Source organism: Siniperca chuatsi, linkage group LG14 (assembly GCF_020085105.1).
Source record: "Siniperca chuatsi isolate FFG_IHB_CAS linkage group LG14, ASM2008510v1, whole genome shotgun sequence".
NCBI lineage: Eukaryota > Metazoa > Chordata > Actinopteri > Centrarchiformes > Sinipercidae > Siniperca > Siniperca chuatsi.
The window spans coordinates 19118489-19135064 of NC_058055.1; the positions used below are offsets into that span (position 1 = coordinate 19118489).

General features: G+C 39.3%; 1 protein-coding gene across 1 annotated transcript in view; it reads left to right on the plus strand.

Moving 5' to 3' along the window:
• Positions 1 to 16263, plus strand: part of LOC122888596 (gamma-aminobutyric acid receptor subunit beta-2) — a 64809-nt gene extending 48546 nt beyond the window's left edge. Inside the window, exons 7-10 of the mRNA XM_044223230.1 lie at positions 1638 to 1790; positions 3969 to 4213; positions 10975 to 11115; positions 11727 to 16263. Coding sequence (XP_044079165.1) covers positions 1638 to 1790; positions 3969 to 4213; positions 10975 to 11115; positions 11727 to 12074 — 887 coding nt within the window. The 3' untranslated portion in view covers positions 12075 to 16263. The remainder of the gene's footprint in view (positions 1 to 1637; positions 1791 to 3968; positions 4214 to 10974; positions 11116 to 11726) is intronic.
• The last annotated feature ends 313 nt before the right edge of the window (positions 16264 to 16576 follow it).

Sequence of the window (16576 nt, forward strand, 5' to 3'; positions counted from 1 at the left end):
TTTGCACTTACTGATATGAAAATAGCATCCACTAATTTCCAGAAATGCAAAATGTATATGCATACATACAAACCTTCGAATGAAGTGCTGTCTTGGGAGACAGAAGACACCCTGACTTATTTAACCGCAATATACAGAAATAATGCTGTCTGATACAATGGAATATTCATCTCCTCTGCATTTTCATATTCATGAATTTGTCATGCAACCAAGCAACTGTAAGCAGGATAGCGGCTCTGCTGAATACAGTTTCTTTGTACGGTATTGAATGAGAGCAGAACAAAAATGCAATAAGAACATAGAGACTCCACCAATGAAATGACTCATTTTGTCTGCAGGGGTAACATATTCCACACAACCTTATTAGTAATATAATGCTTCCTAATGAATGCACAATGTTCGTATGCATGTGTGTGTATGTGTGCATTTGTTGACCATTAACATGCATGCAAGTGTGACCCTGCAGTGTGCCTGATTTTATTGTCTTATACAGAGATGTGGTAGACGAGGGATTCCCTTTTAACGTGCTGTCTATTGTGATATGTAGGGAGCGACCTGAGGGTCACTCAGAGATGCAAACATCAGCACAATTGCTTGAGCATTTATCCAATACAAGACTCATGTATCACTCCAAGGATAGGCAATGTCATTGTTGTCCTTATGAATAATAAATATTCACCGTTGCACCTCCATCTTGTCATTTTCTACCCAAGCTATTTCCTCACTTCATAAAGAAATAATTTAGTGATTCTCTCTGTGGCTCATGCTGACATTAGCTAACTGAAATAGCAGATCTAAGTGGTGACATTCCAAGAGGAGCTGAGGCTGGTGGATTGTTGGTGCTTTCATTAAAATGACTTAATCTTCCTCCCTCGCGCCTCTTCTGTTTCTGCATGACTTTCCAATAAACTGTATATTGCAGTGTATTCAAGCTCTTCTTGTGGTACCTTTCCCCATTCAGTTGTAATGCAACTCAAACCAAAATACAGCCAATTCCCTAAGGAGAGAAATATGTGTGCTGATACAATTTGCCCTTTTGTGGGCTCATTTCAAATAGAGCAGAGATAAGCAAAAAAAGAGGACCCTCAACAGACAAGCCATCAAACCTCTTGCAATACTGTGTACAGACACAGGCAGTGGAGAACAGGTAATTATGGGGAGCGCTGATGCTTCAGTTCAGTTGATGTCAGACCACGGTGGAGGTTTGAACATTGTTATCCTTTTCTGTACATGATTTGTAAGCCTAGGATTGATGACTAGGTGCACAAAATGTCTGACTTCAACACCAGAAACCGACTTTCTTACCATATCTCCTACCAACAGTCAACTTAAGTTGCTTTTAATCATCAAAACAAACACTCCCTAATCTGAAACAAGTAATATTAAGTGCCTAAATCCAACCATACCTTTACCATAGGGGTGGCAGATCAGAAACCATCACTGCTTTCTGACAAATGACCTGTTTTGTTGTTTTGGTAAACTTGTTGAGGTCTGAGGTCATCCCAAAATATACACTGTAAGGTAGAGTTATCTTTAGAATAGCATAATCAGAAAACAAAGTCCTGGAGACCTGGCAGCTGTGGTAAATATTGTGGAAAAGCGTCATCTAACACTTCTTCTGCCCCCCCCGTCTGCAGGTGCTTACCCTCGTCTGTCCCTGAGTTTTAAGCTGAAGAGAAACATCGGGTACTTCATCCTGCAGACATACATGCCTTCTATACTTATCACCATCCTCTCCTGGGTCTCCTTCTGGATCAACTATGACGCCTCTGCAGCCAGAGTAGCTCTAGGTGAGGCCTGCAATACAAATATAGACAAATAGTCAGAACACATTGAAACAGGAATTGCACTGGCACCGAAATAGACTGACCAGGGAAATCCTAGGATAAGCTATACATAGATTTGTTCCCCCCAATTTCACCATATAACACTAACTTGTCATTCACTCGAATGGCAAATAGAGACAAGAAACCCTGGGGGTGACAAGTTGAGGAAAGAAAAAGATTTACATATTTCATATTAAGTCAGGCAAGAAAATCTGCCGCAAACCTAAACAATGAATATATTGAAAAAGCTATAGTTTGTGTCATTGTCTTTTTGTCCTACAGTATTCATCAACAAAGATGCACTTTTCATTGTAAGGAATCCTATTTATACAGTTCTTCAATTTTTTCATTGAATCTTAATTTTTTTACATTTATAAATGAATTTATTAATTACTGTGCTTTGTGTCTTTATTAATTCTAGACATGCTCCTTATACAGTCTTTAAAGAAAGCAGAATAGTACTCCACTGATCCACTATGTTTCACTTCTTTTACAATCACTGTGGATGTTAACAGGGTCAAATATCCATCCCAGTAGCCTACAACAAATGTTGCTGCGTCCCACAGACGTATTATGAAGTGATTTATTTCCACTCTGATTCAAGGGCCTCTGTGATTTTCTGGAAGTCACAATTTCCCTCCGTCATCCTTGATTATGTAAACCCCATGTCGCTTGTGAGGTTTGTATTTAACTTCTAGCTTACTCTCTGTTTATCGGAAGCTCCCTGCCTTCTTTTCTTCATCCACCCAGCTTCATCCATCCTTCTACCCATCCCTTGCTTTAGTCGACAAGGCAATTTCGCTGATTGAGCTGCATTTAGTGATCCGGGGGAAAGGCATGCATGGGATTTAATGAAAAAAAAGGTAATGCTCCATAATGGAGGCAGGTCAGCAGAGTTGGTAAATGTCCAGTCACCACCCAAACTACACTAGATTCAGGCACCACTTTACTTTGACCTGGTTTCAGGCATTAAAAGAGACCTGTAATGGCTGAATCACATGGCCACTGTGCAGAAATCCTTTGTTGTTATTGTTAAGCTCTTGCAGCAACAGCTTGAGAAAATTGCCTGAATCCTATTTTGAGCAGTGGTCACCTGACAGCTTTTGTGACAGCTGTATAATAATTTAGTAATTGTTTACTGAGACTCTCAATAGAAATTGCCTTAAATAATCATGTTATGTGTGCATTCAAAGTAGAATATACAGGTGCGTGGGGGAGGATTTGTGAGTGCTATAGGAGCTTAGAACACAATTATTTAATCATGCATGGAAAATCACATTTAGATTTCATGCCATTTATAATTCCGGCATATAGATAATACCACAGACACACCCTATTGTAAGCACACTACATAAAATAGTCAGTGCTTTGCTAAAACAACAAAAATATGAAATGAAATAACTACTAGCAAGAGGTAACAAAAATATGAAATTCAATTACTACTAGCAAGAGTTAGCATGCCACTCATAATAAGCACAAACTCAACACATTGATATGCACAGTTAATCTGACAGTAACTAGCCCCCCAGCTTGCTGAGCGAGGCTTTTGAAAACTGTCTACAACTTTTCTCAGTAGGAGATCTCCGCTAGCGGACAAGAACAAGGTTGACATTTGAATTTCAAATCGCTGCAATGCTTCAGGTGCACGTCTTTTAGCTTGTCTCCCAATGCAAGGTTTGAAGTCTTGGGGGTAAGCCCCTCGGTTTCATTGATCCTGATTGATTCATAAACCAAATGAGTCAGGCATGAAATATAGATGTCAAAAGGGGCAGCTTAACAATTCATCCCATCCTCCTGCCTGCTTTTGGCCTTTTGCTCAATCACCACTTGTTAAAGAAGCTTAATCAAGCACATGGTATCAAGTTGATCACAAAGATGTCTTGCACTCAGAAGGATTAAAACTGTCACACATTCAGTCAGAATAGCATAGTAAGTAAGGGTTTCAGGTAATTGTTGCTATTGACTTAAAAAAAATGTAAGAAGTAAATTTGTGGGTGCTCACCCCACTTACATAAAAGTGGCATAGTTTAAACTGCTGATATGTAGTGTGAAAAAGCAATACTAATTCTTCTTTTTTATTTTAACATTCTTGATTCACACAATTTCTGTCATAATGTAATTAATATGGTCTTTCTCCACCAGGTATTACCACGGTGCTCACCATGACTACCATCAACACCCACCTGAGAGAAACCCTCCCCAAAATCCCCTATGTCAAGGCCATAGACATGTACCTCATGGGCTGCTTCGTCTTTGTCTTCCTGGCTCTGCTGGAGTATGCGCTGGTAAACTACATCTTCTTTGGACGGGGGCCTCAGCGTCAGAAAAGGGCAGCTGAGAAGACAGCTACAGCCAACAATGAAAAGATGAGGATGGATCCAAACAAGGTAAGAACAGCTGTAGTTTGTAGACCTGTGTTTTATTTTTTAACTTGATCAAACTTGATTTCCCCAAATAATGCCTCGATTTATACAGATTCAAGCACATACTCTAGATGAGCTACATTTCCAAGTGAAAGCTCTTTTTTTTTTTTGCTCTAGATTCACAGAATCACATATTTTCTTTACTTTGCAGTGAAATTTTAATTTAATTATTCATAAAGCTGCCTAAGGAGCTCAGAATAATTACTAGCAAAGAAAAGAAATGTCACCACTTCAAATGGAGGGTTGACCTAATGTTTCCTGCCTTCACTGTGCCAAGTAGAGCCAGCCTAATAAGCTTGTACTATTCCTGTTTGAAATCCAAATGTGACATGTTGCCTGCTGAAACAGAGGGAAAGAAGGTCTCTGAGCCACTTGGCTCTTTGTCTTGATAGAAAGAGTTGTGTTCATGTTCCCATGTTGTGCTCCCAGCTGACATGAACTTAATTCTTACTAGCAGAGATGCAAAATGGCCACTATAACATGGCTGCACATGGACATGCTGGTATCAGTTGAATACAAAACACTGTCTAGAACTGAGCAGAAAAATAGTTGCATTAATATCCTGTGACATCACAACCCGTTCTCATTCCCTGGTCATCAAATACCAACGTTTTGTCACACCCCTTTGCGTCTCATTCAGACGCAAAAGGTACCCTTTATAGTCTGTATGAGACACACCGGGCTTTCAATTAACTCAAATGTAAAACCATCCACGACAATAACTGATGCTCAGAGGAACTGCTCTGGACGTCCATTCACTCCAATATTAACCTGACCGCGGCGCTATAAGACGCTGTGAGCATCAGTCCCACTGGAAGTATTTTCCTCACTGTTAATTCCCATGTTAAGGTTTTCTTTCAAAGATATCCTCAACTTTTCTCAAAACTAAAACACAAAAGTGCCCTTGATAATTCAACAATACGATAGGTCAATGCCACTGCTCTTAGTTTAAATTTTTTCTCCTTCAATTCTGACAAAGTTTTTTTGTCCTACTCTTTCCTATTGGCCTGGGTCCACATCATGTGACTGCCAAGTTTATTTTGTGAAAACCAAAATGGTGGACATTTAAGATAGTTTTGCATTAAAATACGTTTTGATAACATTTCCAGCGACAAATGTTCATTTTATTTTCATAACCTTCGTTCCGTGAATGTATATGATCCTTAGTTTTCTTAGTTATTACAAAGATTCTCTCAGGTCTTAAATCGTTGTTATGGTGGTTGCTATAGACGCTGCTACGCATACCTAAGGAATTGTGGGTAGACTTGGCTTCAACTCCTGTTTTGCGCTGTTTGCTGTCAATGGGCTATTTCAAATTTCTGCCGGTCAGCCGTAACCTAAATCCAAACGTCACTATCTCTTCTTAGGAAGGGGTTATCAAACTGGACTGTTACATAATTTAATTATTTATGCACATGTCACATTTAATTTTTGCTCTTGTCACCTTCATATATTTCATATACTTAATAATTTCTTTATCCATAGCACAGTCCATATTTCTTTTGTAAAGTCAATATTTCATTTCAAGTTTTATATCCCTTCTCAAAACTATTACTATTCTATTCTGTAAAATTTAAATAACTTATTTCATTATTATTATTATTATTACCTTACTTTTGGCAGTAAATGCCAAGACACATTCTTTGTATGCTTACAATCTTACCTAATAAATCAGATTCTGACTGAATGAGCTATGTCATGCTGACCAAAATAAAATCCCCAAACCAAGAATCAAAAAGATACAAAAAATCTGCAGGGTTGTGTAAATAGTTACACTAGGGTTACAATAGGCTATGCATGCCTCAGTATTTGATGACCTGTGAATGAAAGAGTTGGTCTTTTCAGCCATAATCCAAGCACATCAGGCCTAACTCCAAGCCTGTAGCACTAATGCCCTAGATTGTCGTCAGTATTGTACAATAATCTCTGAACGTGACTCATTTTGGTCACAAGTTCCACTAAAAAGGAAAAAACAAACAAACAAAAAGCTTAATTTTATATATTGGAGCTAAACTAGATACATTGTTGGAAATGGTGTGACCTGAAGAGTAAGATATATCAGTATGAAGATTCTTCATGGCTCCTGCTTTGAGAGACTGACCTTTGAACCTTGACCTTGGTGCATATTTGAAGGTTAATAATCCAACAAAAGAGGCTACAGACATGGGACCAACTGTTATAGAGAGCTCTTGACATCAGATATCATGTGAGCATAGTCAACAACTGCTGGTGCCATTAAATAAGATCAATTTCATTGATCCGACATCGGGGAAATTCGCTTGTTACAGCAGCTCAAGATTCAACACGTACAGGAAAAAGGTTGGAATGTAAAAAAATACACTTAAAATAAAAATAAAATAGAGAATAGAAACCGCTTCACGCTGCTGCCTACCTCATGATGATGATGAATATATGACATGCCGGCTCAGACGTCGCCCGGCCAAACAAGGTCTGCGTCAGGTGTTGGGGAACCAGGGCATTGAGACGACAAATGGGCTACTGGAACAAGACGGAGATGGGCGAGATGCGATAATAAGGCTCTGTTGGAATGCTACTACTCCAGTAACCCTAGTCAGAGGGGTTACATGCACAGGATGTAGGATGAATGGTTACTTCAAAACCCACAATCAAGGCTTACGGCGAAGCAACTAGTAGCTCAGTGTTCCAACATCCACAAGTGGCAACTGCTGTCACAACTTGAGATTGACGAGGTACAACACAAATGCTACGGCAAGGGGGAGCCAGGACTACAGGTCAGAGGGGAGCTGCTGGTTGCTCCCCTCTGACCCAACCAGAGATTGGGTACGAAGCCCCAAGAGAAATCACGCTGAACGAGGCAGCGACTGACCTGAAAGATAAGATCATGGCGAGGATGAATACAAGGCAACCCCGACGCCAACTACAACGGCTAAGTGAAGTACCATCAGAAAGTCTCCTAGAAGATGTGAATGCAGCATTGACAGCGATCCCTACCACAACCATCACTGAAACCAATGAGCTGATATACGCCTCAGCAGCAGTGATCCTAGAGATGCTTGGCTACAAGAGCAACCATGGGAGCCATGAGAGACAATACCCACCATGGAAACGAAGGTTGGAGGCAAAAATCAAGGAGGCCCGGAGAGAAGTGAGCCAACTGACAGAGGCTGAGAGAGGTGCAATGAGAAAGCAAGTACCCAAGAAGTACAACCAGATGCCCATACCTGAAGCACTCGAAACTGCCAAACAAAGGCTCCAAGCCTTGGCCAGCCGCCTAAAGAGATACACGAGAGATAATGAAGCCAGAAGAATAAACCGGCTGTTCGCAACTCAACCTGCAAAAATGTACGCTCAATGGCAGGGTAATAACAGCAGAGCAGACCCACCAAGGCTGGAAACGGAACAGTACTGGAAAAGTATATGGGAAAGGGAGGCATCACACAACAGCGATGCACAGTGGCTGGCCGCCCTGAGAAAGGACCACAGCAACCTCCCTGAACAGAATCCACTCACCATCACAGCGGCAGACATCCAAGAAAGAGTCTCAGGTATGAAGAACTGGAAAGCACCAGGCCCTGACAGGATCCACACCTACTGGCTAAAGAAGCTCACTGCACTCCATGAGCGCCTAGCAGCACAAATGAACCAGCTGCTAAGAGATGGGACGCACCCTGAGTGGCTTACCGAAGGGTGCACAATCCTGATCCTGAAGGATCCCGCAAAGGGTACAGTCCCATCCAACTATCGGCCAATAACCTGTCTCTCCACAACATGGAAGCTCATGTCAGGCATCATTGCGGCTAAGATAAGTGGACACATGGATCAATACATGAGCAAAGCACAGAAGGGCATTGGCAGAGGAACCAGAGGAGCCAAACACCAACTCCTGGTTGACAGAACAGTCACCCAAGACTGCAGAGCCCGACACACCAACCTGTGCACTGCCTGGATTGATTACAAGAAAGCATATGACTCAATGCCGCACACATGGATCACTGAATGCTTAGAGATGTACAACATCAACAGGACTCTAAGACACTTCATTGCAAACTCAATGAGGCTGTGGAAAACCACCCTTGAGGCCAATGGCAAGCCACTTGCACAAGTATCCATCAAATGTGGCATATACCAAGGAGATGCTCTGTCCCCACTGCTGTTCTGCATAGGTCTGAACCCCTCAGCCAAATAATCAACAAGACTGGCTATGGATACCGACTCAGGAACAGGGCCACCATCAGTCACCTCCTCTACATGGATGACATCAAGCTATACGCTAAGAGCGAGCGGGACATCGACTCACTGATCCACACCACCAGGATCTACAGCTCTGACATTGGGATGTCATTCGGGCTTGAGAAGTGCAGTCGAATGGTGACAAAGAGAGGAAGGTAGTCCACACAGAAGGGGTCTCACTCCCAGAAGGAACAATAGCAGACATTGAGGATGGTTACAAGTACCTTGGAATACCACAGGCAAATGGCAACCTCGAAGAGGCAACAAGGAAGACGGCAACGGCCAAATACCTCCAACGAGTAAGGCAAGTCCTAAGAAGTCAGCTCAATGGCAAGAACAAGGCCCAGGCAATAAACAGCTACGCCCTGCCAGTGATCAGATACCCTGCGGGAATAATAAGGTGGCCAAAGGAAGAGATACAGACCACAGACGTTAAGACGCGAAAGCTCCTCACCATGCATGGAGGGTTCCATCCCAAATCCAGCACCCTGAGACTGTACGCTAGCCATAAGGAAGGCGGCCGTGGACTAGTGAGTGTGAGAGCCACTATCCAGGATGAAACATCCAAGATCCACAAGTACATCCAAGATAAGGCCCCAACAGATGACGTGCTCAGGGAATGTCTCAGACAATGGGGAACAGAGGAAGACGTGCTGGAGGAGGGACCATCATGGGACGACAAACCCCTACATGGGATGTACCACCAGAACATAACTGAAGTGGCTGATATCAAGAAGTCCTACCAATAGCTAGAGCGGGCTGGATTGAAGGACAGCACAGAGGCACTCATCATGGCTGCACAGGAGCAGGCCCTGAGCACCAGAGCAATAGAGGCCCAGATCTACCACACCAGACAAGACCCAAGGTGTAGGCTGTGCAAAGAGGCCCCTGAGACAATCCAGCACATAACTGCAGGGTGTAAGATGATGGCAGGAAAAGCATACATGGAGTGCCATAACCAAGTAGCTGGCATAGTGTACAGGAACATCTGCACTGAGTATGGACTGGAAACCCCGAGGTCAAAGTGGGAAACACCTCCAAAGGTGGTAGAGAATGACCGAGCCAAGATCCTGTGGGACTTCCAGATCCAGACTGACAGAATGGTAATGGCGAACCAGCCTGACATCGTGGTGGTGGAACCACAGCAGAGGAAAGCCGTTGTGGTTGACGTGGCAATACCAAGCGATGGCAACATCAGGAAAAAGGAACATGAGAAACTAGAGAAGTAACAAGGGCTCAGAGAAGAGCTGGAGAAGGCCTGGAAGGTGAAGGCAACAGTGGTGCCCGTGGTCATCGGAGCACTCGGGGCAGTGACCCCCAAACTGGAGGAGTGGCTACAGCAGATCCCTGGAAGAACACCAGACATCTCGGTCCAGAAGAGTGCAGTACTGGGAACAGCAAAGATACTGCGCAGAACCCTCAAGCTCCTAGGCCTCTGGTAGAGGACCCGAGCTCGAAGGATGAGACCACCCGCGGAGGGTGAAGGACAAAGTTTTTTTATATATATATATATATATATATATATATATATATATTGCTTGAAGAGATGGATGAATTGAAAATTTTTGATTGCACAGGATACAACAGGAGGTAGTTGCACAGTGTAAATTGAATTGCACAGAAAATAATTTCACAGCTTAAGTATAATTATAATGATATATATGTATAAGGATATGTATGGAGACTGATTATACTGTATATATATAAAATATACAAATAGATATAATTAATTGCGCAGGATAATAATAATATGCTTAAAATTTATTTTCAACCATTTAACAATATGATATTTAAAATCTGATTACACAAATGTGTTCACCATGTTTAGCAGTGAGCTGGATTCCTCTTACTGCAGTGGCTAAGGATCATGGGTAATGTAGCCTAGTCTTCCACTATCCAAAACTGATGACAAAAATCTCTGAATCGAAGGAGAAATAATCTAAACTGATAGCCATAACATAAATTTATCTTTTTGTTGAATAAGCAATGACACTTTTGTCTTTTTTGGTTAAGAAATGTTGAGGATATCACTGAAAGAAAACCTTAACATCGGAATTAAGAGCGAGGAAAATACTTTGGCTGGTCCTCGGTTCTCCAACGGGACTGATGCTCACAGAGTCTTATAGCGCCGCGGTCAGGTTAATATGGAGTGAATGGACGGCCGGAGAAGTTCCTCTGAGCACCTAATATTGCTGCAGATAGTTTTACATTGGAGGTAATTGAAAGCCTGGTGCGTCTCATACAGACAATAAAGGGTATATGACGACCTGGGAATAAGAACAAGTTGGACATCAAGTGAAGGCAAAGGAGGAAAGTAAACGTAGACTTATGTTTTGAATACTGTGATAACAATATGCTTTATTCAAGTGCAATACTAAAAACTGTGTACTGCATTTGTAGTTTTTGCAGTTACTTGTGAACACAAGGATTTCATTATTTCAAAAAAAATTATATTGTTGCCAAGTTATACCCGCCTACTTAAATTCAACCATGGTGATTCTGTTTGCTTGTAGTGGCTGGTGGGGAATGTAGTTGGCAGAGATGATACCCTGTATGCAAGAATGAAACAAAGGGATCTTGATGGTCATGACTCGATATGGGAACCAATCTTTGTGGATGATGCAGCAATTGGACTTGGCGATCAAAAGAATAAGGTACTACAAAACCTATTTTAAAAATGTCTGGGTTAAATTGCTGCTATACATTTACAGCATAAACTACTACAGTGTCTTAAATTAGAATTACTGATTTTTTTTATGTTTTTTTTTTTGGGGGGGGGCACTTGTGGGCATCAGAACAAGATGTAAACACAACATTAACATATTATCATGTGTTACCAAACCAGACATTTGCCTGTTTACACATCCAGCAGACATGGAGTAGCATTAGCATTTATTTTAAGTTATGTTTTTGTCTACCAGCTTCCAAATACTCCATTTGGTTCACCAGCTAGTGTCTGTCTGCTATTTGGTGCTGGGCAGGTAAAACCAAAACAACGAGCTGAAAGATGCTACATCTCTGCATAGATAATGATCATTTTCTGTGGATTTGTCGCTAGGAGCGAGCCATTTTACATTACATGTATTAATTTCACCCATAGTGAATTCATATATTGTGAAGAATATATCTTATGCTCTCTACCTTTTTGAAATATAATTTTGGTACTCATTTTTTATTCATTTTAGTAAAATGTGATTCATTAGAGAAAAAATGCTTTTGCATGATATTAATACACTAGACAAACTTGACTCTTTTCCTTTGGCAGATGGACCCACATGAAAACATCCTTTTGGGAACTCTGGACATCAAAAACGACATGGGAGTTTCAGAGCTGGCTCTGGGTCTCAATGACCCACGAAATACCATGCTGACATACGACAGCTCAACTCTACAGTACCGCAAAGCAGGGCTGGCCAGGCACAACTTTGGCCGGAACACGCTGGAGTGCCACATGACTCAAAAGAAGAGCCGACTACGGAGGCGCGCTTCACAGCTAAAGATCACCATCCCAGACTTGACTGATGTAAACTCTATTGACAAATGGTCGAGGATGATCTTCCCAACTGTCTTTTCCTTCTTCAACATTGTTTACTGGCTTTACTATGTCAATTAAAAGAAAAAAAGGACATCAGTGAGGGCAAGAACAAACAGCAAAATATGTTGCTCATTTCTTGTTTGTATCTGGTTTGTTTCATTTTTATGTGATCTTGTAACACTGGACTGAATTACTATATTCAGGACTGGATCCATCATATCTTGGAAACCACATTTGCTGGCTAACACATGAAAACCTTATAGAAGAGAGATTGCAAATATATAAGGTGCCTGTTCCTAAGTAATTGTTTAAAATTTTACATATTTTGTGAATTGTGTATCTTGCCATTTTTTAAAATGTTTGTCTGCATATTTTTTACGTTTTTGTTATTTTAGATTTACAGTATACATAATTCATTGCCAAAATATGATATCAGTTAGATACAAATTGACAAGTTGACATATTTAAATGACCGTTTACTTTCACTGACTACTTAAAAAGTGCTGAAGCAAGTTTCAGGTCAACAGGGTTTTATGTCAAAGAAACAAAATGTATTGTTACTAGAATTAATTTCATTCTAATAATAAAGGGCCTGAAGTTCACAATTTACAAAAACATGTAAGATGAAAGAAATTTCCGATCAACCTTTTTTAATATATTGGAAGAACTATATAATTTATTTTTTGTTCTCAAACCATTTAAATAAGGTGGCATTAAGTAATAACAACTAAGATTATTCCAAAGAAGTGAGAGAGAGAGAAAGAGAAATATATAAGAAAGAAAATATCAAATATTTGTCTTTAGCCAAATTGGCTTTACTTATATATTATTAGAATTTAGGATTTTACCCCAAAACACATATCTAGCATTTAGCATAGAGATAATATGACCCACAAAATTGCCTTTTCAGCTCTCTATTCTCACTTTGTTGTTGCTGCTAAAAAAATTGTTCACAGCAGCTGAAAAGGCACTTTATTAGCTGGAATAGTTATTTTATGTTTGTGTTTATGTTTCAAGAACACAGATGGTGAAGCTAAAAGGACTCCATTGGTCCACAGAAAGGCCAGAATGCATACAAAGCACAAAAATCATAAATTATCTGATTTTGACGCCATTTTTTTATGCAGATGATTTTTCTTTTTGTTGCCAATGAGTTTATGTATTGTATCTGCCTCCCAAGCCAGATTATTCTAATTATTATAGGTTTAAGACCTCTTAGTCATGTTTTGTTTCCAGATTGAAAAATTGTTTGATGATCATAAAGGACATAGCCGTGAATCCAAAATGAACTTATTACAGATAACAGATTATTTAGTAATGATGCTGTACTTTTGACTGTATGTACACACGGTAGATTTTATAAAAGATTTTGCACACAAGTTCTTAAAAGCCATAGAGGCTGTACCGTAGTTCTTCTAACACCTGGTGCTTATGGGGGCTTTCTTAAAGAGGAACTAATATGACTATGATCACACTTTATGTTTCAGTTACAACAAGGTTAAAATGTAAAAATAATACTAGGGCTGTAATACACAAGAGTGTCATATCCCCCTCCTCATAGATTTGCCACACTGTCCGTATGAATGAACTCTGTGTATGCGGAGAAGAGGCCATAACACCAAAGTACCAAATCATTCATCAAAGAGTGAAATGCAAACTGTCTCTTGGAATTCAACTTTGATGAGCCAACAAAAAAAGTTTGTTAAAGTCGCTGTGAGTGACAAAGCATGTTAGCAAAGCATTTTACCAACATACAAACATTGTTGGAGACGTAGAAAGGAAGAGGAGGTAACTAATATCAAATATCTTTCAAAAATTACACTGAAATGAGAACTAGTAACTGGAGCCTTTGTCTCACATGCTTCTTTTGAGTTCACAGAAAACCACAAAGATATCATTTAAAAAGGGATAATTTCTCCTGGTATACCATTCATTTTGATTGTGGAGGTGTCAGTGAACACTTAAACATTAATATTGTAATTGTTTACTTAAAATGTAGCCATATATGGTTATGTCTCACTGCATGCTCTGTACAGTAATAACTCCTTGATATTCTGTTTTTGACCACTTTCTCCTTACTCACTGAATTGTTTCATTTCATTTGTGCTTTTTGTGTTTAATTCACCTCACAAATGAGCATATGTAAGTCTGTAATTACAATTTATAAAAAAGTATGTCTGATTGGTATTGCAAATACTGTACTGATCATGATATTAAAAATATTTACATCTAAAAAGCATTTACGTAACAGTTACGACTGTTTTAAGAATGATACAATGATGCATTTTCACAAGCACTGCCCAACAACTGAAATGTACACTTTGATTGAACATTGTGCATAGTTCTAACTAAGATGACAGTCCAGTTCAGTTTGAACCCTGGACTTTCACCTCACTGGTGTTTACATGTTACTCATCAAAATGGATGGAAGCTCTAGGTATCGAAAACTGCACATAGTAAGTAAGTAGAATGTTTTGTTTTGTTTTGGGGTTATTTGATTGTTCTGGTGATTATATATATATAAAAAAACTTCTTTCTTGTTTTTAATATACCTTTCTTTGAAACAAATTTGTTTATTTTGTAAGTATGTTTAAAAAACACATATGTAAAGGGATCCAGATAGATTCTGAGTTCTACTATAAAACTACTATTATTGGCATTGTAAATTTTTCTATAGATGAGGATGAGTTGAACTCAAATTTGGGATCATGTCCCAAAAAAACATATTCAAATAAGTATGTATATATCAGATAGTATATTATTAATCATCAATTGGAAGATATTATTCCTGTAAATAAATACTTATGAACTTTCATCAGAAAAGAAAAAAGGACATTTTCAATATAATTTATATGGTAATGTTAAGAGAATGCAAAGGCTGATGTGAAACAATGTAAATAGTCTATTTTAATGTGTCACTTGATCACTTTTTGTTTCTGTTTGCTCTATTTGTCGAAGCATATTTCTTTGGTTTTGCCAAAATGTAACATATATTCATGAATGTAATTGATATTATTTTGCAGCATGTATTTGCTGTGATGTGTCAGCAAAAGTATTACAATTTCTTCTACCAATGATCAGCTAAATACAGCTTAATGTACACCACCAACACACACACACTCACAAAGAGTCAAGTGATAAAGAGGCTAGTGATGCCGTTGTATCAGTCCAAAAGTCAACCATCTCAGGTCAGCACAATTCACACTACTAACACTACAACCACAAACTACAACTTCAAACCCAAGAATTGTACTTATGGAAAAGTACCTTAGTGAGCTTACCCAGATGTTTTCTCTGTCATTTATTTGCTTTCTCTATTTAACACAAGTCTCATAATATTGTATACAGTACACATTTACAGCATTGGCAGAATCTAAACAGCTAAAATATTTTAAAAGTCATTAAGGTACTAAATCCACTTCAGCCATAGACAAATCTCAACCTACCCAATATAAATATATTTCTTAATCTTCAGAATAATACTGTATGTGGTATGACATGGTGTATTTGAGTGTGAGAGTGTGTAGTGGATGTATGTCAGCCAGACAGTAAAGTGTTTCCAAAGCACGCTGGCAACTGGCAAGAAAGGTCTGCTTCATAAGTTCTACACTTTGAATATGTGTTTGTACTTCACAGCACTTTTTTGTTTCATATATTTTTATATTTCTATACTCCTGTGTAAAAAAAACAAAACAACTGTAAACACTGTCGTTTGGCAAAACCTTGTAAATCCAATTTTGGCAATTTTCACATTTATACTTATACAGAATGATTACATTGTCCTCTAGGGATTCTGAAAACTTAATGACATGTATGCTTACAAAATCCTTTCATGATCCCTTGTATAAAGTTTGAAAAATACATGGTTTGAAAATGGCTTTTTTTTCTTCATTCCTGGAAAGTTAAAGTTTTTGGAAATGCAATGTTGTCATCAGACAGCAGTCTTCTCTGGAGAGCAAGGACTGACTGACATCCTAAAAGCCTAAATGACACATCTTGGTGAAAGTGTATGTTTGCACACACTCACAGAAGAAGCCTTATCCTCCTGCTGCCCTGGACTTCACTCCAAGGAGCATCAATCCTTCTTACCCTCTCAACACCCTCCACCTTGAAAAATCCTTGTATGTGCCACTCACGAGAACATTCCCAGAAACCCAGACCTGTACCCTTCTCAAAGATAAGCCCTGTAAAAGTCAGAGTCTGTCTTTACTATGAAAAACCTATGGAAATTAATAAATTGTCAATAAATATTGTATACAGTTCTAAATCTGTGAGTGTGGTCACTTTTATACTTGCAGGCAGTGTAAATTATCCAAACCACTGCTCATGTATTTGCATTTCAATTTCGAGGCTTCACATCACAGAGATCAGTAATACACATTAAAATGTCGAGGTAAATTGTGCTTATCTGGAGTTGAGAGATGCTACTACTGCTTAGGTATAGTGATATCAGCACATCCCTACTGCTCTAACTATGACAAATAAGAGATCTGTTTATTTTTATTTATGGAAAAATTAATTAATGAATGAATTCCTTAATTTCAGTACCAAGGCTTTTCTGTGCTGCACCATCGGGTGTA